Consider the following 20,117-nt stretch of genomic DNA (forward strand, 5'->3'; position numbering starts at 1 on the left):
CTACCCCCAGGCCATAAGACTGCTGAATTACTAAACTAATCAAATGGCCACTACCGCCTTTGTTTTTACACTGATGCTACTTGCTTTTTATTATCTATGCATAGTCACTTTGCAAATTACCTCGATTAACCTGCACCCCCGCATATTGACACGGTACCAGCACCCACCTGAATTTAGCCTCGTTATTGTTATTTACATTTATTGTGTTGCTTTTTGATTGATTAGATTTCTTTACTTTAGTTTATTGAGTAAATATTTGATTAACTCTATTTGTTGAACTGAATTGTTGGTTAAGGGTTTATAATACGCATTTCACGGTCTGAACCTGTTGTATCGGCGCATGTGACAAATAAAATATAATTTCATTTGTTTTGTTTTTCAATTAAAGTGGTAGCAGGTGGATTGCAATGCTGTATGTGTCTGTGTTTCAGTGTGTGTGTTACAAGACATAGTGTGTGTGTGTGTGTGTGTGTGTGTGTGTGTGTGTGCGCGCGTGCATTCTGTTCTCCCATAGCTCCCACACTACCATCTTAGGTACATTATCCATCCTAGATACATTATCCATCCAACAGGTAGATAGATAGACAGACAGAGAGAGAGAGAGAAACATAGAGAGAAACAGACATAAACAGAGAGAAACAGAGAGAGAAACAGGGAGAGACTAACAGACAGAAACAAGAGAGAAATGGAGGGAGAGAAAATGAGAGAGAGAAATGGAGGGAGAGAAAATGAGAGAGAGAAATGGAGGGAGAGAAAATGAGAGAGAGAAATGGAGGGAGAGAAAATGAGAGAGAGAAATGGAGGGAGAGAAAATGAGAGAGAGAAATGGAGGAGAGAAAATGAGAGAGAGAAATGGAGGGAGAGAAAATGAGAGAGAGAAATGGAGGGAGAGAAAATGAGAGAGAGAAATGGAGGGAGAGAAAACGAGAGAGAAACAGAGGGAGAGAAACAGAGAGAGAGAAACAGAGAGAGAAACAGAGAGAGAAACAGAGAGAGAAACAGAGAGAAACAGAGAGAGAAACAGAGAGAGAAACAGGGAGAGAAACAGAGAGAGAAACAGAGAGAGAAACAGGGAGAGAAACAGAGAGAGAGAAACAGAGAGAGAAACAGAGAGAGAGAAACAGAGAGAGAGAAACAGGGAGAGAAACAGAGAGAGAAACAGGGAGAGAAACAGAGAGAGAAACAGGGAGAGAAACAGAGAGAGAAACAGAGAGAGAGAAACAGAGAGAGAGAAACAGGGAGAGAAACAGGGAGAGAAACAGAGAGAGAAACAGAGAGAGAAACAGGGAGAGAAACAGGGAGAGAAACAGGGAGAGAAACAGAGAGAGAAACAGAGAGAAACAGGGAGAGAAACAGAGAGAGAGAAACAGGGAGAGAAACAGAGAGAGAAACAGAGAGAGAAACAGGGAGAGAAACAGAGAGAGAAACAGGGAGAGAAACAGAGAGAGAGAAACAGAGAGAGAAACAGAGAGAGAGAAACAGAGAGAGAAACAGGGAGAGAGAAACAGAGAGAGAAACAGGGAGAGAAACAGAGAGAGAGAAACAGAGAGAGAAACAGAGGGAGAGAAACAGAGAGAGAAACAGAGAGAGAAACAGAGAGAGAAACAGAGAGAGAAACAGAGAGAGAAACAGATGGAGAGGAACAGAGAGAGAAACAGAGAGAGAAACAGAGAGAGAAACAGAGAGAGAGAGAAACAGAGAGAGAAACAGAGGGAGAGAAACAGAGAGAGAAACAGAGAGAGAAACAGAGAGAGAAACAGAGAGAGAAACAGATGGAGAGGAACAGAGAGAGAAACAGAGAGAGAGAAACAGAGAGAGAAACAGAGAGAGAAACAGAGAGAGAAACAGAGAGAGAGGAACAGAGAGAGAAACAGAGAGAGAGAAACAGAGAGAGAAACAGAGAGAGAGAAACAGAGAGAGAGAAACAGAGAGAGAAACAGAGAGAGAAACAGAGAGAGAAACAGAGAGAGAAACAGATGGAGAGGAACAGAGAGAGAAACAGAGAGAGAGAAACAGAGAGAGAAACAGAGAGAGAGAAACAGAGAGAGAAACAGGGAGAGAGAAACAGAGAGAGAAACAGGGAGAGAAACAGAGAGAGAGAGAAAACAGAGAGAAACAGAGGGAGAGAAACAGAGAGAGAAACAGAGAGAGAAACAGAGAGAGAAACAGAGAGAGAAACAGATGGAGAGGAACAGAGAGAGAAACAGAGAGAGAAACAGAGAGAGAGAAACAGAGAGAGAAACAGAGGGAGAGAAACAGAGAGAGAAACAGAGAGAGAAACAGAGAGAGAAACAGATGGAGAGGAACAGAGAGAGAAACAGAGAGAGAAACAGAGAGAAACAGAGAGAGAGAGAAACAGAGAGAGAAACAGAGGGAGAGAAACAGAGAGAGAAACAGAGAGAGAAACAGAGAGAGAAACAGAGAGAGAAACAGATGGAGAGGAACAGAGAGAGAAACAGAGAGAGAAACAGAGAGAGAAACAGAGAGAGAAACAGAGAGAGAAACAGAGAGAGAGGAACAGAGAGAGAAACAGAGAGAGAGAAACAGAGAGAGAAACAGAGAGAGAAACAGAGAGAGAGAAACAGAGAGAGAAACAGAGAGAGAAACAGAGAGAGAAACAGAGAGAGAAACAGATGGAGAGGAACAGAGAGAGAAACAGAGAGAGAAACAGAGAGAAACAGAGAGAGAGAAACAGAGAGAGAAACAGGGAGAGAGAAACAGAGAGAGAAACAGAGAGAGAGAGAAACAGAGAGAGAAACAGAGGGAGAGAAACAGAGAGAGAAACAGAGAGAGAAACAGAGAGAGAAACAGAGAGAGAAACAGATGGAGAGGAACAGAGAGAGAAACAGAGAGAGAAACAGAGAGAGAGAGAAACAGAGAGAGAAACAGAGGGAGAGAAACAGAGAGAGAAACAGAGAGAGAAACAGAGAGAGAAACAGATGGAGAGGAACAGAGAGAGAAACAGAGAGAGAAACAGAGAGAGAAACAGAGAGAGAAACAGAGAGAGAGGAACAGAGAGAGAAACAGAGAGAGAGAAACAGAGAGAAACAGAGAGAGAGAAACAGAGAGAGAGAAACAGAGAGAGAAACAGAGAGAGAAACAGAGAGAGAAACAGAGAGAGAAACAGATGGAGAGGAACAGAGAGAGAAACAGAGAGAAACAGAGAGAGAAACAGAGAGAGAAACAGAGAGAGAAACAGAGAGAGAAAGAGAGAGAGAGAAACAGGGAGAGAAACAGAGAGAGAGAAACAGAGAGAGAAACAGGGAGAGAAACAGAGAGAGAAACAGAGAGAGAGAAACAGAGAGAGAAACAGGGAGAGAAACAGAGAGAGAAACAGAGAGAGAGAAACAGAGAGAGAAACAGAGAGAGAAACAGAGAGAGAAACAGGGAGAGAAACAGAAAGAGAGAAACAGAGAGAGAAACAGAAAGAGAGAAACAGAGAGAGAGAAACAGAGAGAGAAACAGAGAGAGAAACAGAGAAACAGAAAGAGAAACAGAGACACAGAAAGAGAAAGAGAGAAACAGAGAGAAACAGAGAAACAGAAAGAGAGAAACAGAGAGAGAAACAGAAAGAGAGAAACAGAGAGAGAGAAACAGAGAGAGAAACAGAGAGAGAAACAGAGAGAGAAACAGAGAGAGAGAAACAGAGAGAGAAACAGAGAGAGAAACAGAGAGAGAGAAACAGAGAGAAACAGAGAGAGAAACAGAGAGAGAAACAGAGAGAGAAACAGAAAGAGAAACAGAAGGAGAGAAACAGAGAGAGAAACAGGGAGAGAAACAGAGAGAGAAACAGAGAGAGAGAAACAGAGAGAGAAACAGGAGAGAAACAGGGAGAGAAACAGAGAGAGAAACAGAGAGAGAAACAGGGAGAGAAACAGGGAGAGAAACAGAGAGAAACAGAGAGAGAAACAGGGAGAGAAACAGGGAGAGAAACAGAGAGAGAAACAGAGAGAGAAACAGGAGAGAGAAACAGGAGAGAAACAGAGAGAGAAACAGAGAGAGAGAAACAGAGAGAAAAACAGAGAGAGAAACAGAGAGAGAGAAACAGAGAGAGAAACAGAGAGAGAAACAGAGAGAGAGAAACAGGAGAGAAACAGGGAGAGAAACAGAGAGAGAGAGAGAAACAGAGAGAGAGAGACACAGAGAGAGAAACAGAGAGAGAAACAGAGAGAGAGAAACAGAGAGAGAAACAGAGAGAGAAACAGAGGAGAGAAACAGAGAGAGAACAGAGGAGAGAAAAACAGAGAGAGAAACAGAGAGAGAAACAGAGAGAGAAACAGAGAGAGAAACAGAGAGAGAAACAGATGGAGAGGAACAGAGAGAGAAACAGAGAGAGAGAAACAGAGAGAGAGAAACAGAGAGAGAAACAGAGAGAGAAACAGAGAGAGAGAAACAGAGAGAGAAACAGAGAGAGAAACAGAGAGAGAAACAGAGAGAGAAACAGGAGAGAAACAGAGAGAGAGAAACAGAGAGAGAAACAGGAGAGAAACAGAGAGAGAAACAGAGAGAGAAACAGAGAGAGAGAAACAGAGAGAGAGAAACAGAGAGAGAAACAGAGAGAGAAACAGAGAGAGAAACAGAGAGAGAAACAGAGAGAGAAACAGAGAGAGAGAGAAACAGAGAGAGAGAAACAGAGAGAGAAACAGAGAGAGAAACAGGGAGAGAAACAGAGAGAGAAACAGGGAGAGAAACAGAGAGAAACAGGGAGAGAAACAGAGAGAGAAACAGAGAGAGAGAAACAGAGAGAGAAACAGGAGAGAAACAGGGAGAGAAACAGAGAGAGAAACAGAGAGAGAAACAGAGAGAGAAACAGGGAGAGAAACAGGGAGAGAAACAGAGAGAGAAACAGAGAGAGAAACAGGGAGAGAAACAGGGAGAGAAACAGGAGAGAAACAGAGAGAAACAGAGAGAGAAACAGGGAGAGAAACAGAGAGAGAAACAGAGAGAGAAACAGAGAGAGAAACAGAGAGAAACAGAGAGAGAAACAGAGAGAGAGAAACAGAGAGAGAAACAGGAGAGAAAACAGAGAGAGAGAAACAGAGAGAGAGAAACAGAGAGAGAAACAGAGAGAGAGAAACAGAGAGAGAGAGAAACAGAGAGAGAAACAGAGAGAGAGAGGGAGAGAAACAGAGAGAGAAACAGAGGGAGAGAAACAGAGAGAGAAACAGAGGGAGAGAAACAGAGAGAGAAACAGAGGGAGAGAAACAGAGAGAGAAACAGAGAGAGAGAGAGAGAAACAGATGGAGAGAGAAACATGGAGAGAAACAGAGAGAGAAACAGAGAGAGAGAAACAGAGAGAGAAACAGAGAGAGAAACAGAGAGAGAAACAGAGAGAGAGAAACAGAGAGAGAGAAACAGAGAGAGAGAAACAGAGAGAGAGAAACAGAGAGAGAGAAACAGAGAGAGAGGAACAGAGAGAGAAACAGAGAGAGAGAAACAGAGAGAGAAACAGAGAGAGAAACAGAGAGAGAAACAGAGAGAGAAACAGAGAGAGAAACAGATGGAGAAACAGAGAGAGAGAAACAGAGAGAGAAACAGAGGGAGAAACAGAGAGAGAGAAACAGAGAGAGAAACAGAGAGAGAGAAACAGAGAGAGAAACAGAGAGAGAAACAGAGAGAGAGAAACAGAGAGAGAAACAGAGAGAGAGAAACAGAGAGAGAAACAGAGAGAGAAACAGAGAGAGAGAAACAGAGAGAGAAACAGAAAGAGAGAAACAGAGAGAGAGAAACAGAGAGAGAAACAGAGAGAGAAACAGAGAGAGAAACAGAGAGAGAAACAGAGAGAGAGAAACAGAGAGAGAAACAGAGGGAGAAACAGAGAGAGAGAAACAGAGAGAGAGAAACAGAGGGAGAAACAGAGAGAGAGAAACAGAGAGAGAAACAGGGAGAGAGAAACAGAGGGAGAAACAGAGAGAGGAACAGAGAGAGGAACAGAGAGAGGAACAGAGGGAGAAACAGAGAGAGAAACAGAGAGAGAGAAACAGAGAGAGAGAAACAGAGGGAGAGAAACAGAGAGAGAGAAACAGAGAGAGAGAAACAGAGGGAGAGAAACAGAGAGAGAGAAACAGAGAGAGAAACAGAGAGAGAGAAACAGAGAGAGAGAAACAGAGAGAGAGAAACAGAGAGAGAGAAACAGAGGGAGAGAAACAGAGAGAGAGAAACAGAGAGAGAGAAACAGAGAGAGAAACAGAGAGAGAAACAGAGAGAGAAACAGAGAGAGAGGAACAGAGAGAGAAACAGAGAGAGAAAAACAGAGAGAGAAACAGAGAGAGAGAAACAGAGGGAGAAACAGGGAGAGAGGAACAGAGAGAGAAACAGAGAGAGAAACAGATGGAGAGAGAAACAGAGAGAGAGAAACAGAGAGAGAAACAGAGAGAGAAACAGAGAGAGAAACAGAGAGAGAAACAGAGAGAGAGAAACAGAGAGAGAGAAACAGAGGGAGAAACAGGGAGAGAGGAACAGAGAGAGAAACAGAGAGAGAAACAGAGAGAGAGAAACAGAGAGAGAGAAACAGAGAGAGAAACAGAGAGAGAAACAGAGAGAGAAACAGAGAGAGAAACAGAGAGAGAGAAACAGAGAGAGAGAAACAGAGAGAGAAACAGAGAGAGAGAAACAGAGAGAGAAACAGAGAGAGAGAAACAGAGAGAGAGAAACAGAGGGAGAAACAGGGAGAGAGGAACAGAGACCATTGATTAATATTGTTACTGACTGTCCCATTGACAATCTACGCTTTGGCAATATGTACATTCTTACATCATGCCAATAAAGCAAATTGAATTGAATAGAGCAACAGAGAGAGAGAGACAGACAGTACAGAAATAACGATCCTATATCCCAAAGTGACACCAACACCATAATGCACTCACAGAGACAGAGACAGTTTACACAGACTACACTAACAGAACATTTAGATAGTGTACACAACACTAACAGAATGTTTACAGGGTACACAACACTAACAGAATGTTTAGATAGGGTACCTATCACTAACATAATGTTTAGACAGGGTACATGGAACTAACAGAATGTTTACAGGGTACATATCACTAACAGAACATTTAGATAGTGTACACTACACTAACAGAATGTTTAGATAGTGTACACTACACTAACATAATGTTTAGATAGTGTACACTACACTAACAGAATGTTTAGATAGTGTACACTACACTAACAGAATGTTTAGATAGGGTACATAGCACTAACATAATGTTTAGACAGGGTACACAACACTAACAGAGTGTTTAGATAGGGTACATAACACTAACTGAATGTTTAGATAGGGTACATATCACTAACAGAATGTTTAGATAGGGCACATAGCACTAACAGAATGTTTAGACAGGGTACATAACATGAACAGTGTTTAGATAGGGTACATAACACTAACTGAATGTTTAGATAGGGCACATAGCACTAACAGAATGTTTAGACAGGGTACATAACACGAACAGTGTTTAGATAGGGTACATAACACTAACTGAATGTTTAGATAGGGTACTCATAGACCATTGAGCACTACAACCTGACATACTGTAGCACCCCAAGTCTAGCAGCTAGTTGGGCCACCAGGTAATCCTTCAACACACATGTACATGTACTATGTCACTCATATAGTCCTACAGAGACAGACACACAGACAGAGAGAAACAGAGAGAGAGAGAGAGGGAGGAGAGAGAGAGATCTCTCTGTCTCTCTCTCTGTATCTACTTCACTTGCTTTGGCAATATTAACATATGTTTTCCATGCCAGTGAAACCTATTGAATTGAATTGAGAGAAAGAAAGACAGACAGAGATACTGAGAAAAACAGAGAGAAATACAGAGAGAGAGAGACAGACAGGAGGATACTGAGAAAGACAGAGAGACAGACAGGAAGAGACACAGACAGACAGAGAGATACAGAGAGAGACACAGACAGGGAGATACAGAGAGAGACACAGACAGGGAGATACAGAGAGAGAGACAGAGAGAGAGAGAGAGAGAGAGAGAGAGAGAGAGAGAGAGAGAGAGAGAGAGAGAGAGAGAGAGAAAATTGGAAAACACTAAACAAACAACAACACGAAGAATTATCTATCCAAAATGGAGATGTATGGGTAAACCACTTCTCCAATCGTTTTGGCTCTATAATAAAGAATAATGAGCAAAAACATATATATGATCAAATACAGATCTTAGAATCAACTATTAAAGACTACCAGAACTCACTGGATTCTCCAATTACATTGAATGAGCTACAGGACAAAATAAAACCCTCCAACCCAAAAAGGCCTGTGGTGTCGATGGTATCCTCAATGAAATGATCAAATATACAGACAAGTTCCAATTGACTATACTAAAACTCTTTAACATCATCCTTAGCTCTGGCATCTTCCCCATTATTTGGAACCAAGGACTGATCACCCCAATCCACAAAAGTGGAGACAAATTTGACCCCAGTAACTACCGTGGAATATGCGTCAACAGTAACCTTGGGAAAATCTTCTGCATTATCATTAACGGCAGACTCATACATTTCCTCAATGAAAACAATGTACTGAGCAAATGTCAAATTGGCTTTCTACCAAATTACAGTACAACAGACCATGTATTCACCCTGCACTCCCTAATTGACAACCAAACAAACCAAAACAAAGGCAAAGTCTTCTCATGCTTTGTTGATTTCAAAAAAAAGCCTTCGACTCAATTTGGCATGAGGGTCTGCTATACAAACTGATGGAAAGTGGTGTTGGGGATAAAACATACGACATTATAAAATCTATGTACACAAACAACAAGTGTGCTGTTAAAATTAGCAGAAAACACACACATTTCTTCACACAGGGTCGTGGGGTTAGACAGGGATGCAGCTTAAGCCCCACCCTCTTCAACATATATATCAACGAATTGGCGTGGGCACTAGAAAGGTCTGCAGCACCCGGTCTCACCCTACTAGAATCTGAAGTCAAATGTCTGCTGTTTGCTGATGATCTGGTGCTTCTGTCACCAACCAAGGAGGGCCTACAGCAGCACCTAGATCTTATGCACAGATTCTGTCAGACCTGGGCCCTGACAGTAAATCTCAGTAAGACCAAAATAATGGTGTTCCAAAAAGGTCCAGTCACCAGGACCACAAATACAAATTCCATCTAGACACTGTTGCCCTAGAGCACACAAAAAACTATACATATCTTGGCCTAAAAATCAGCGCCACAGGTAACTTCCACAAAGCTGTGAACGATCTGAGAGACAAGGCAAGAAGGGCATCCTATGCCATCAAAAGGAACATAAATTTCAACATACCAATTAGGATTTGGCTAAAAATACTTGAATGAGTCATAGAGCCCATTGCCCTTTATGGTTGTGAGGTCTGGGGTCCGCTCACCAACCAAGACTTCACAAAATGGGACAAACACCAAATTGAGACTCTGCACGCAGAATTCTGCAAAAATATCCTCTGTGTACACCGTAGAACACCAAATAATGCATGCAGAGCAGAATTAGGCCGATACCCACTAATTATCAAAATCCAGAAAAGAGCCATTAAATTCTATAACCACCTAAAAGGAAGCGATTCCCAAACCTTCCATAACAAAGCCATCACCTACAGAGAGATGAACCTGGAGAAGAGTCCCCTAAGCAAGCTGGTCCGGGGCTCTGTTCACAAACACAAACACACCCTACAGAGCCCCAGGACAGCAGCACAATTAGACCCAACCAAATCATGAGAAAGCAAAAAGATAATTACTTGACACATTGGAAAGAATTAACAAAAAAACAGAGCAAACTAGAATGCTATTTGGCCCTACACAGAGAGTAAACAGCGGCAGAATACCTGACCACTGTGACTGACCCAAAATTAAGGAAAGCTTTGACTATGTACAGACTCAGTGAGCATAGCCTTGCTATTGAGAAAGGCCGCCGTAGGCAGACATGGCTCTCAAGAGAAGACAGGCTATGTGCTCACTGCCCACAAAATGAGATGGAAACTGAGCTGCACTTCCTAACCTCCTGCCCAATGTATGACCATATTAGAGAGACATATTTCCCTCAGATTACACAGATCCACAAAGAATTTGAAAACAAATCCAATTTTGATAAACTCCCATTTCTACTGGGTGAAATTCCACAATGTCCCATCACAGCAGCAAGATTTGTGACCTGTTGCCACGAGAAAAGGGCAACCAGTGAAGAACAAACACCATTGTAAATACAACCCATATTTATGCTTATTTATTTTATCTTGTGTCCATTAACCATTTGTACATTGTTAAAACACTATATATATATATATAATATGACATTTGTAATGTCTTTATTGTTTTGAAACTTCTGTATTTACTGTTAATTTTGATTGTCTTTCACTTTTTTCCCACTTTATTTATTCACTTTATATATTATCGACCTCACTTGTTTTGGCAATGTTAACAGATGTTTCCCATGCCAATAAAGCCCTTGAATTGAATTGAATTGAATTGAGAGAGAGAGAGAGAGAGAGAGAGAGAGAGATACAGAGAGAGAGAGAGAGAGAGAGATACAGAGAGAGAGAGAGAGACAGAGAGATACAGAGAGAGAGAGAGAGAGAGAGAGATACAGAGAGAGAGAGAGAGAGAGAGAGATACAGAGAGAGAGAGAGAGAGACAGAGAGAGAGAGACAGACAGACAGACAGACAGACAGACAGACAGACAGACAGACAGACAGACAGACAGACAGACAGACAGACAGACAGACAGACAGACAGACAGACAGACAGGGGGATACTGAGAGAGACACAGACAGTCAGAGAGTTACAGAGAGACACAGACAGACAGTTGACAGTTGACAGACAACAGAGTACTCCCAAGTCTAACATTTAGCAGGGCCACCACAGGTAATCCTCCAACAGACTGATCTGTTTTGACTAGGCAAAGGATCACATCCTAATGTAGCCTAATGCTTTTGGCTGAGATTAAGAGATATGGCTAGGGTAACAGCCTTTACTCACCCACACTGCGTCCAAGTATTGACAGAAGTTGGTTTGACACATTGACAAGGAGAACAAGCTAGCTAACTTACGATGTTAGTTAGCTTAGCCATCTAACTAAAATCTCATTGGTTGAAGAGTTGTTCCAACTTCAAAAGCACTTCAATCTCGCATTTACAAATCCCCCAACTGGAAAATACGAGATGGACCAAGGACAATGTGAATGTACCATCAGATGAGAGAGATAGGGGGTTATGGGTATTGTAGTCCTTCTTTACCATATAGTACAGGGGTTATGGGTATTGTAGTCCTTCTCTGCCATATAGTACAGGGGTTATGGGTATTGTAGTCCTTTACCATACAATACGTGGGTATTGGGTATTGTAGTCCTTCTTTAAATCAAATCAAATCAAATCAAAATCAAATTTTATTTGTCACATACACATGGTTAGCAGATGTTAATGCGAGTGTAGCGAAATGCTTGTGCTTCTAGTTCCGACAATGCAGTAATAACCAACAAGTAATCTAACTAACAATTCCAAAACTACTGTGTTATACACAGTGTAAGGGGATAAAGAATATGTACATAAGGATATATGAATGAGTGATGGTACAGAGCAGCATAGGCAAGATACAGTAGATGGTATCGAGTACAGTATATACATATGAGATGAGTATGTAAACAAAGTGGCATAGTTAAAGTGGCTAGTGATACATGTATTACATAAGGATGCAGTCGATGATATAGAGTACAGTATATACGTATGCATATGAGATGAATAATGTAGGGTAAGTAACATTATATAAGGAAGCATTGTTTAAAGTGGCTAGTGATATATTTACATCATTTCCCATCAATTCCCATTATTAAAGTGGCTGGAGTTGAGTCAGTGTCAGTGTCAGTGTCAGTGTGTTGGCAGCAGCCACTCAATGTTAGTGGTGGCTGTTTAACAGTCTGATGGCCTTGAGATAGAAGCTGTTTTTCAGTCTCTCGGCCCCAGCTTTGATGCACCTGTACTGACCTCGCCTTCTGGATGATAGCGGGAGTGAACAGGCAGTGGCTCGGGTGGTTGATGTCCTTGATGATCTTTATGGCCTTCCTGTAACATCGGGTGGTGTAGGTGTCCTGGAGGGCACGTAGTTTGCCCCGGTGATGCGTTGTGCAGACCTCACTACCCTCTGGAGAGCCTTACGGTTGAGGGCGGAGCAGTTGCCGTACCAGGCATCTGTAGAAGTTTGTGAGTGCTTTTGGTGACAAGCCGAATTTCTTCAGCCTCCTGAGGTTGAAGAGGCGCTGCTGCGCCTTCTTCACGATGCTGTCTGTATGAGTGGACCAATTCAGTTTGTCTGTGATGTGTATGCCGAGGAACTTAAAACTTGCTACCCTCTCCACTACTGTTCCATCGATGTGGATAGGGGGTGTTCCCTCTGCTGTTTCCTGAAGTCCACAATCATCTCCTTAGTTTTGTTGACGTTGAGTGTGAGGTTATTTTCCTGACACCACACTCCGAGGGCCCTCACCTCCTCCCTGTAGGCCGTCTCGTCGTTGTTGGTAATCAAGCCTACCACTGTTGTGTCGTCCGCAAACTTGATGTTTGAGTTGGAGGTGTGCGTGGCCACGCAGTCGTGGGTGAACAGGGAGTACAGGAGAGGGCTCAGAACGCACCCTTGTGGGGCCCCAGTGTTGAGGATCAGCGGGGTGGAGATGTTGTTGCCTACCCTCACCACCTGGGGGCGGCCCATCAGGAAGTCCAGTACCCAGTTGCACAGGGCGGGGTCGAGACCCAGGGTCTCGAGCTTGATGACGAGCTTGGAGGGTACTATGGTGTTGAATGCCGAGCTGTAGTCGATGAACAGCATTCTCACTTAGGTATTCCTCTTGTCCAGATGGGTTAGGGCAGTGTGCAGTGTGGTTGAGATTGCATCGTCTGTGGACCTATTTTTTAAATATTTTTTTAACCTTTATTTTACTAGGCAAGTCAGTTAAGAACAAATTCTTATTTTCAATGACGGCCTAGGAACAGTGGGTTAACTGCCTGTTCAGGGGCAGAACGACAGATTTGTACCTTGTCAGCTCGGGGATTCGAACTTGCAACCTTCCGGTTACTAGTCCAACGCTCTAACCACTAGGCTACCCTTGGGCGGTAAGCAAATTGGAGTGGGTCTAGGGTGTCAGGTAGGGTGGAGGTGATATGGTCCTTGACTAGTCTCTCAAAGCACTTCATGATGACGGAAGTGAGTGCTACGGGGTGGTAGTCGTTTAGCTCAGTTACCTTAGCTTTCTTGGGAACAGGAACAATGGTGGCCCTCTTGAAGCATGTGGGAACAGCAGACTGGTATAGGGATTGATTGAATATGTCCGTAAACACAGCTGGTCAGCTGGTCTGCGCATGCTCTGAGGGCGCGGCTGGGGATGCCGTCTGGGCCTGCAGCCTTGTGAGGGTTAACACGTTTAAATGTCTTACTCACCTCGGCTGCAGTGAAGGAGAGTCCGCATGTTTTCGTTGCAGGCCGTGTCAGTGGCACTGTATTGTCCTCAAAGCGGGCAAACAAGTTATTTAGTCTGCCTGGGAGCAAGACATCCTGGTCCGTGACTGGGCTGGATTTCTTCTTGTAGTCCGTGATTGACTGTAGACCCTGCCACATGCCTCTTGTGTCTGAGCCGTTGAATTGAGATTCTACTTTGTCTCTGTACTGACGCTTAGCTTGTTTGATAGCCTTGCGGAGGGAATAGCTGCACTGTTTGTATTCGGTCATGTTACCAGTCACCTTGCCCTGATTAAAAGCAGTGGTTTGCGCTTTCAGTTTCACGCGAATGCTGCCATCAATCCACGGTTTCTGGTTAGGGAATGTTTTAATCGTTGCTATGGGAACGACATCTTCAACGCACGTTCTAATGAACTCGCACACCGAATCAGCATATTCGTCAATATTGTTATCTGACGCAATATGAAACATATCCCAGTCCACGTGATGGAAGCAGTCTTGGAGTGTGGAGTCAGCTTGGTCGGACCAGCGTTGGACAGACCTCAGCGTGGGAGCCTCTTGTTTTAGTTTCTGTCTGTAGGCAGGGATCAACAAAATGGAGTCGTGGTCAGCTTTTCCGAAAGGAGGGCGGGGCAGGGCCTTATATGCGTCGCGGAAGTTAGAGTAACAATGATCCAAGGATTTTCCACCCCTGGTTGCGCAATCGATATGCTGATAAAATTTAGGAGTCTTGTTTTCAGATTAGCCTTGTTAAAATCCCCAGCTACAATGAATGCAGCCTCCGGATAAATGGATTCCAGTTTGCAAAGAGTCAAATAAAGTTCGTTCAGAGCCATCGATGTGTCTGCTTGGGGGGGATATATACGGCTGTGATTATAATCGAAGAGAATTCTCTTGGTAGATAATGCGGTCTACATTTGATTGTGAGGAATTCTAAATAAGGTGAACAGAAGGATTTGAGTTCCTGTATGTTTCTTTCATCACACCATGTCTCGTTAGCCATAAGGCATACGCCCCGCCCCTCTTCTTACCAGAAAGATGTTTGTTTCTGTCGGCGCGATGCGTGGAGAAACCCGCTGGCTGCACCGCGTCCGATAGCGTCTCTCCAGTGAGCCATGTTTCCGTGAAGCAAAGAACGTTACAGTCTCTGATGTCCCTCTGGAATGCTACCCTTGCTCGGATTTCATCAACCTTGTTGTCGAGAGATTGGACATTGGCGAGAAGAATGCTAGGGAGTGGTGCACGATGTGTCCGTCTCCGGAGTCTGACCAGAAGACCGCCTCGTTTCCCTCTTTTTCGGAGTCGTTTTTTTGGGTCGCTGCATGGGATCCATTCCGTTGTCCTGTTTGAAAGGCAGAACTTAGGGTCCGCGTCGCGAAAAACATATTCTTGGTCGTACTGATGGTGAGTTGACGCTGATCTTATATTCAGTAGTTCTTCTCGACTGTATGTAATGAAACCTAAGATGACCTGGGGTACTAATGTAAGAAATAACACGTAAAAAAACAAAACACTGCATAGTTTCCTAGGAACGCGAAGCGAGGCGGCCATCTCTGTCGGCGCCGGAAGTTACATTACCGTATAGTACAGGGGTTCTAGGCATTGTAGTCCTCTTTACAATATAGTACAGGGGTTATGGGTATTGTAGTCCTTAAGCATATATTACAGGGATTATGGGTATTGTAGTCCTTCTAACCATGCATTACAGGGATTCTCAAGTGCTATTTGAGAAGGTCTGGTCACACAAACTTCCTAGGTGTCCAAGGTCCGGATGGATATTGTCATTTATCGGCCTAGTAACAAACCCCCACCTCACAACCCATGGCACGCCAAACTGTTCACACACCACTTGTTGGCGCAGAGAAAATGTTGCAGTTTTAAAGCTCATTTCCTGCAGTTCGGCAAACGTGTGTGTTTATATGATACCAGGGGTCGAAGACCACCCCCCAACAACAAAAAAAAATAGTCAGGACTGGGGTTCTGGGTCCAGATCCGGACCGCTGCACACCAGTGAGTATGGGGGATATAGTATATAGATCAGTGATGTAGGCATCACTAGTATCCCCACCAGTGAGTATGGGCGATATAGTATATAGATCAGTGATATAGGCATCACTAGTGTCCCCACCAGCATGTCTATGGGTACTGTAGTTTCCCCATGATAAGGGCTGATGGGTTTTAAAGTCAGGTGAGGAGTTGAAGTAGTTGTACTCACCATAGAGTATGTTGATCAGTGATATAGGCATCACCAGTATCCCCACCAGCATGTCGGCCACGGCCAACGACCTCAGGAAGAAGTTTGTAGCATTCTGAAGCTTCTTCTCTAGTGAGACGGCCAGAATCACCAGGATGTTTCCGCCCACCGTCAGCGCGATGATGACTAGGATGAGAAGCGCCGGCCAGTTCTTCTCCTTCAAAATACAACCAAACTTGATTTGTATAGCTAGCACCATAGAAATAGAATGACTAGAATGGTCAGTACAGGTGCATCAAAGCAGGGACAGAGAGACTGAAAAACAGCTTCTATCTCAAGGCCATCAGACTGTTAAACAGCCACCACTAACATTGAGTGGCTGCTGCCATACATGTAAAAAATGTATCACTAGCCACTTTAAACAATGACACTTAATATAATGTTTACATACCTACATTACTCATCTCATATGTATATACTGTACTCCATACCATCTACTGCATCTTGCCTATGCCGTTCTGTACCATCACTCATTCATATATCTTTATGTACATATTATTTATCCCTTTACACTTGTGTGTATAAGGTAGTAGTTGTGGAATTGTTAGGTTAGATTACTTGTTGGTTATTTATTTTTTATTTTTTTTTTTTAACCTTTATTTAACCAGGCAAGTCAGTTAAGAACACATTCTTATTTTCAATGACGGCCTGGGAACAGTGGGTTAACTGCCTGTTCAGGGGCAGAACGACAGATTTGTACCTTGTCAGCTCGGGGTTTGAACTCGCAACCTTCCAGTTACTAGTCCAACGCTCTAACCACTAGGCTACGCTGCTGGAACATTGTTGGAACTAGAAGCACAAGCTTTTCGCTACACTCGCATTAGCATCTGCTAACCATGTGTATGTGTGACAAATAAAATGTGATTTGATTTGATTTGATGACTGGAGCAGTCATAGAACATCTGAACCTTTGACCATGGCAGATAACTGGTAAACTAATGGGTACACTCAAAATACCTACCCTGGTATTGAAGTGATTGTTTTTCTATATATAGCACTTTCCGTAGCAACAGCATTAACAATATATAATCATAATATTAATAACAGAGATAAATAGAAACAATACAAAAAAACAGTTAAACCGTCTGACCTTCATGGGCGATGCTCTCAACACCGCCTCCGCCTGTGATCCCAATGACAGGTTGCTGTCCGCTCCCCGTCCCCGGCCCCCAGGGTAGACTCTGGTTTAGTCCACGGTAGGTGGAGTTATTCCCCCTGGCCAGACCATCCAGCCCCCCATCTCCAGAGAGGGCGTGGTGGAAGAACCAAAGCCCCCCAGTAAGGCTACTCCTCCTGGGGTTCCCATCCTGGGATGGTCCCCTGGGGTCTGGAGGTGGCTGGACCTGGACTACACCCCAGTCACCACCAGAGGGGGGCAGTGGACCCACCCAGAGGCCCACAGGTCATCAGGATACTTGGGATTGGCTTGGTTGGGGGTTAAAAGGTGTTTTCTAGTTGTGGATAGTCCAAGTTCTTCCACTTAGAAAGTCCTATCGGGACATTCAGAGAGTTGGGAGTCTGGGTTCTAGGGTAAAATAGTATTCTGGTGTTGTCTCATTACGTTCACAAAAGGAACCAGTCCAGACTCCAGTTAAGGTCCACTTGGAAGTCCTCTGATGTTCATGGTGATTGTAGTGTTCTTTTGAAGTAGAGCACCAAATGGTTCTGGGGACAACGCCCCTGACCCTAAGCTGAGTGTAGGCTTTAGCTCTAGCTTTAGCTCAGCAGGCCAGCACAGTCTTGTAGGAAGAGTCCACTGTGGTTTTCCAGGAAGGTCTTCTTTCGGAGACCTTTGTGTTGTTGGTTACTTTCCTCTTTCAGATAAGAAGCATCGGTTCTTCTTCTCCATGTCCAGAAAGCTCTAGAGAAAAGGAAAGACAACAGTGAGCTGGACTGTGTGTAATTTTTTTATTTAGTTAAGAATATATTCTTATTTTCAATGACAGACCAGGAACAGTGGATTAACTGCCATGTTCAGGGGCAGAGAGACAGTTTTTACCTTATCAGCTCGGGATTTGATCTTGCAACCTTTCGGTTACAAGTCCAAAACTCTAACCACTAGGCTACCTGTTGCCCCTGCTGTGTGTGTGCATGTTTCTGTGTGACTGTGCATGTGTGTGTGGACATGTTTAAGTATACTTGTGGGGGCCAGATGTCCCCACAAGAATAGTAAACAAACACACATTTTGTTCGTCCCCACAAGGTCAAATGCTATTTCTAGGGGGTTTGGAGTTAAGGTTACAATTAGTGTTAAGGTTAGCATTAAGTTTAGTGTTATGGTTAGGGGTTAGGGAAAATAGGATTTTGAATGGTATTGAATTGTGTGTCCCAACAAGGTGTGTCACTGCAACCTTAAAGGTCCTTAATGATGTCACCATTGCCCTTTATTCTAAGCAATGTTGTGCTGCAATTTTTATTGACTTGGCCAAAGCTTTTGATACGGTAGACCATTCCATTCTTGTGGGCCGGCTAAGGAGTATTGGTGTCTCTGAGGGGTCTTTGGACTGGTTTGCTAACTACCTCTCTCAAAGAGTGCAGTGTATAATGTCAGAACATCTGTTGTCTCAGCCACTGCCTGTCACCAAGGGAGTACCCCAAGGCTCGATCCTAGGCCCCACACTCTTCTCAATTTACATCAACAACATAGCTCAGGCAGTAGGAAGCTCTCTCATCTATTTATATGCAGATGATACAGTCTTATACTCAGCTGGCCCCGAACCGGATTTTGTGTTAAATGCTCTACAACAAAGCTTTCTTAGTGTCCAACAAGCTTTCTCTACCCTTAACCTTGGTCTGAACACCTCCAAAACAAAGGTCACGTGGTTTGGTAAGAAGAATGCCCCTCTCCCCACAGGTGTGATTACTACCTCTGAGGGCTTAGAGATTGAGGTCGTCACCTCATACAAGTACTTGGGAGTTTGGCTAGACGGTACACTGTCCTTCTCTCAGTACATATCAAAGCTGAGGGCTAAAATAAAATCTAGACTTGATTTTCTCTATTGTAATCGCTCCTCTTTCACCCCAGCTGCCAAACTAACCCTGATTCAGATGACCATCCTACCCATGCTAGATTACAGAGACATAATTTCTAGATCGGTAGGAAAGGGTGCTCTCGAGCGGCTAGATGTTCTTTACCATTCGGCCATCAGATTTGCCACCAATAGGACACATCACTGCACTCTATACTCCTCTGTAAACTGGTCATCTCAGTAAACCTGTCGCAAGTCCCACTGGTTGATGCTTATTTATAAAACCTTCTTAGGCCTCAGTCCCCTCTATCTGAGATATCTACTGCAGCCCTCATCCTCCACATACAACACCCGTCCTGCCAGTCACATTCTGTTAAAGGTCCCCAAAGCATACACATACCTGGGTCCCTCCTCTTTTCAGTTCTCTGCAGCTAGTGATTGGAACGAGCTGCAACAAACACTCAAACTGGACAGTTTTATCTCAATCTCTTCATTCAAAGACTCAATCATGGACACTCTTACTGACAGTTGTGTCTGCTTTGTGTGATGTATTGTTGTCTCTATGTTCTTGCCAGTTGTGCTGTTGACTTTACCCATGCTGTGTTGTCATGTTGTGTTGCTATAATGTTTGTACCATATTCTTGTGCTGCTACCATGTTGTGATGCTACCATGTTGTGGTCATGTTGTGTTGCTACTATGCTGTGTTGTCATGTTGTGTTGCTACCATGCTGTGTTGTCATGTGTTGGTGCCTTGTTATGTTGTTGTCTTAGGTCTCTCTTTATGTAGTGTTGTGTTGTCTCTCTTGTCGTGATGTGTGTTTTGTCCTATATTTATATTTGATTTTATATTTATTTTTAATCCCCGTCGACGCAGGAGGCCTTTTGTCTTTTCGTAGGCCGTCATTGTAAATAAGAATTTGTTCTTAACTGACTTGCCTAGTTAAATAAAGGTAAAATAAATACAATTAAAAAAAAGTTATACAAGGCTGTGTGTGTGTTTATGTGTGTGTATCTGTTTACTTGAGATAAACAGCCTACAGCCTCGAATGCCTATAAAACTAATGCAGTTCGGGAGGCTTAGAATAATGAAATGGGATACACTTTTATGGGCTGCATTCCAAATGGAACCTTTTCCATTGTCCCTATGGGCCGTGGTCAAAAGTAGTGCACTATATAGGGAATAGTGTGCATATTGAGAAGCAGCCCTGGTGTTGTTTAGGCAATACGTCCCAGACTGCCAGAGCCCTACAGGGTGGTAAACAGGGCTGTAAAACAGCAGGATAGAAAGGATCAAATAGATGACAAGAGAAAAACTATTCAAGATGTACAGTGCCAGCCAAAAGTCTGGACACACCTACTCATTCCAGGGTTTATCTTTATTTATTTGTTACTATTTTCTACATTGTAGAATATTAGTGAAGACATCAAAACTATGGAATAACACATACGGAATCATGTAGTAAC

The 20,117-nt window shown here is 43.4% G+C and overlaps 1 protein-coding gene across 1 annotated transcript in view; it reads right to left on the bottom strand.

Annotated features, from left to right (window-relative positions):
• Positions 1-16,833, bottom strand: part of LOC112237076 (5-hydroxytryptamine receptor 2C) — a 36,287-nt gene extending 19,454 nt beyond the window's left edge. Inside the window, exons 1-2 of the mRNA XM_024405697.2 lie at positions 16,774-16,833; positions 15,645-15,840 (exon numbers count right to left, since the gene is read on the bottom strand). Coding sequence (XP_024261465.2) covers positions 15,645-15,840; positions 16,774-16,779 — 202 coding nt within the window. The 5' untranslated portion in view covers positions 16,780-16,833. The remainder of the gene's footprint in view (positions 1-15,644; positions 15,841-16,773) is intronic.
• Positions 16,834-20,117: the final 3,284 nt, after the last annotated feature.

This window comes from Oncorhynchus tshawytscha, linkage group LG10 (genome assembly GCF_018296145.1).
Source record: "Oncorhynchus tshawytscha isolate Ot180627B linkage group LG10, Otsh_v2.0, whole genome shotgun sequence".
Classification (NCBI taxonomy): domain Eukaryota; kingdom Metazoa; phylum Chordata; class Actinopteri; order Salmoniformes; family Salmonidae; genus Oncorhynchus; species Oncorhynchus tshawytscha.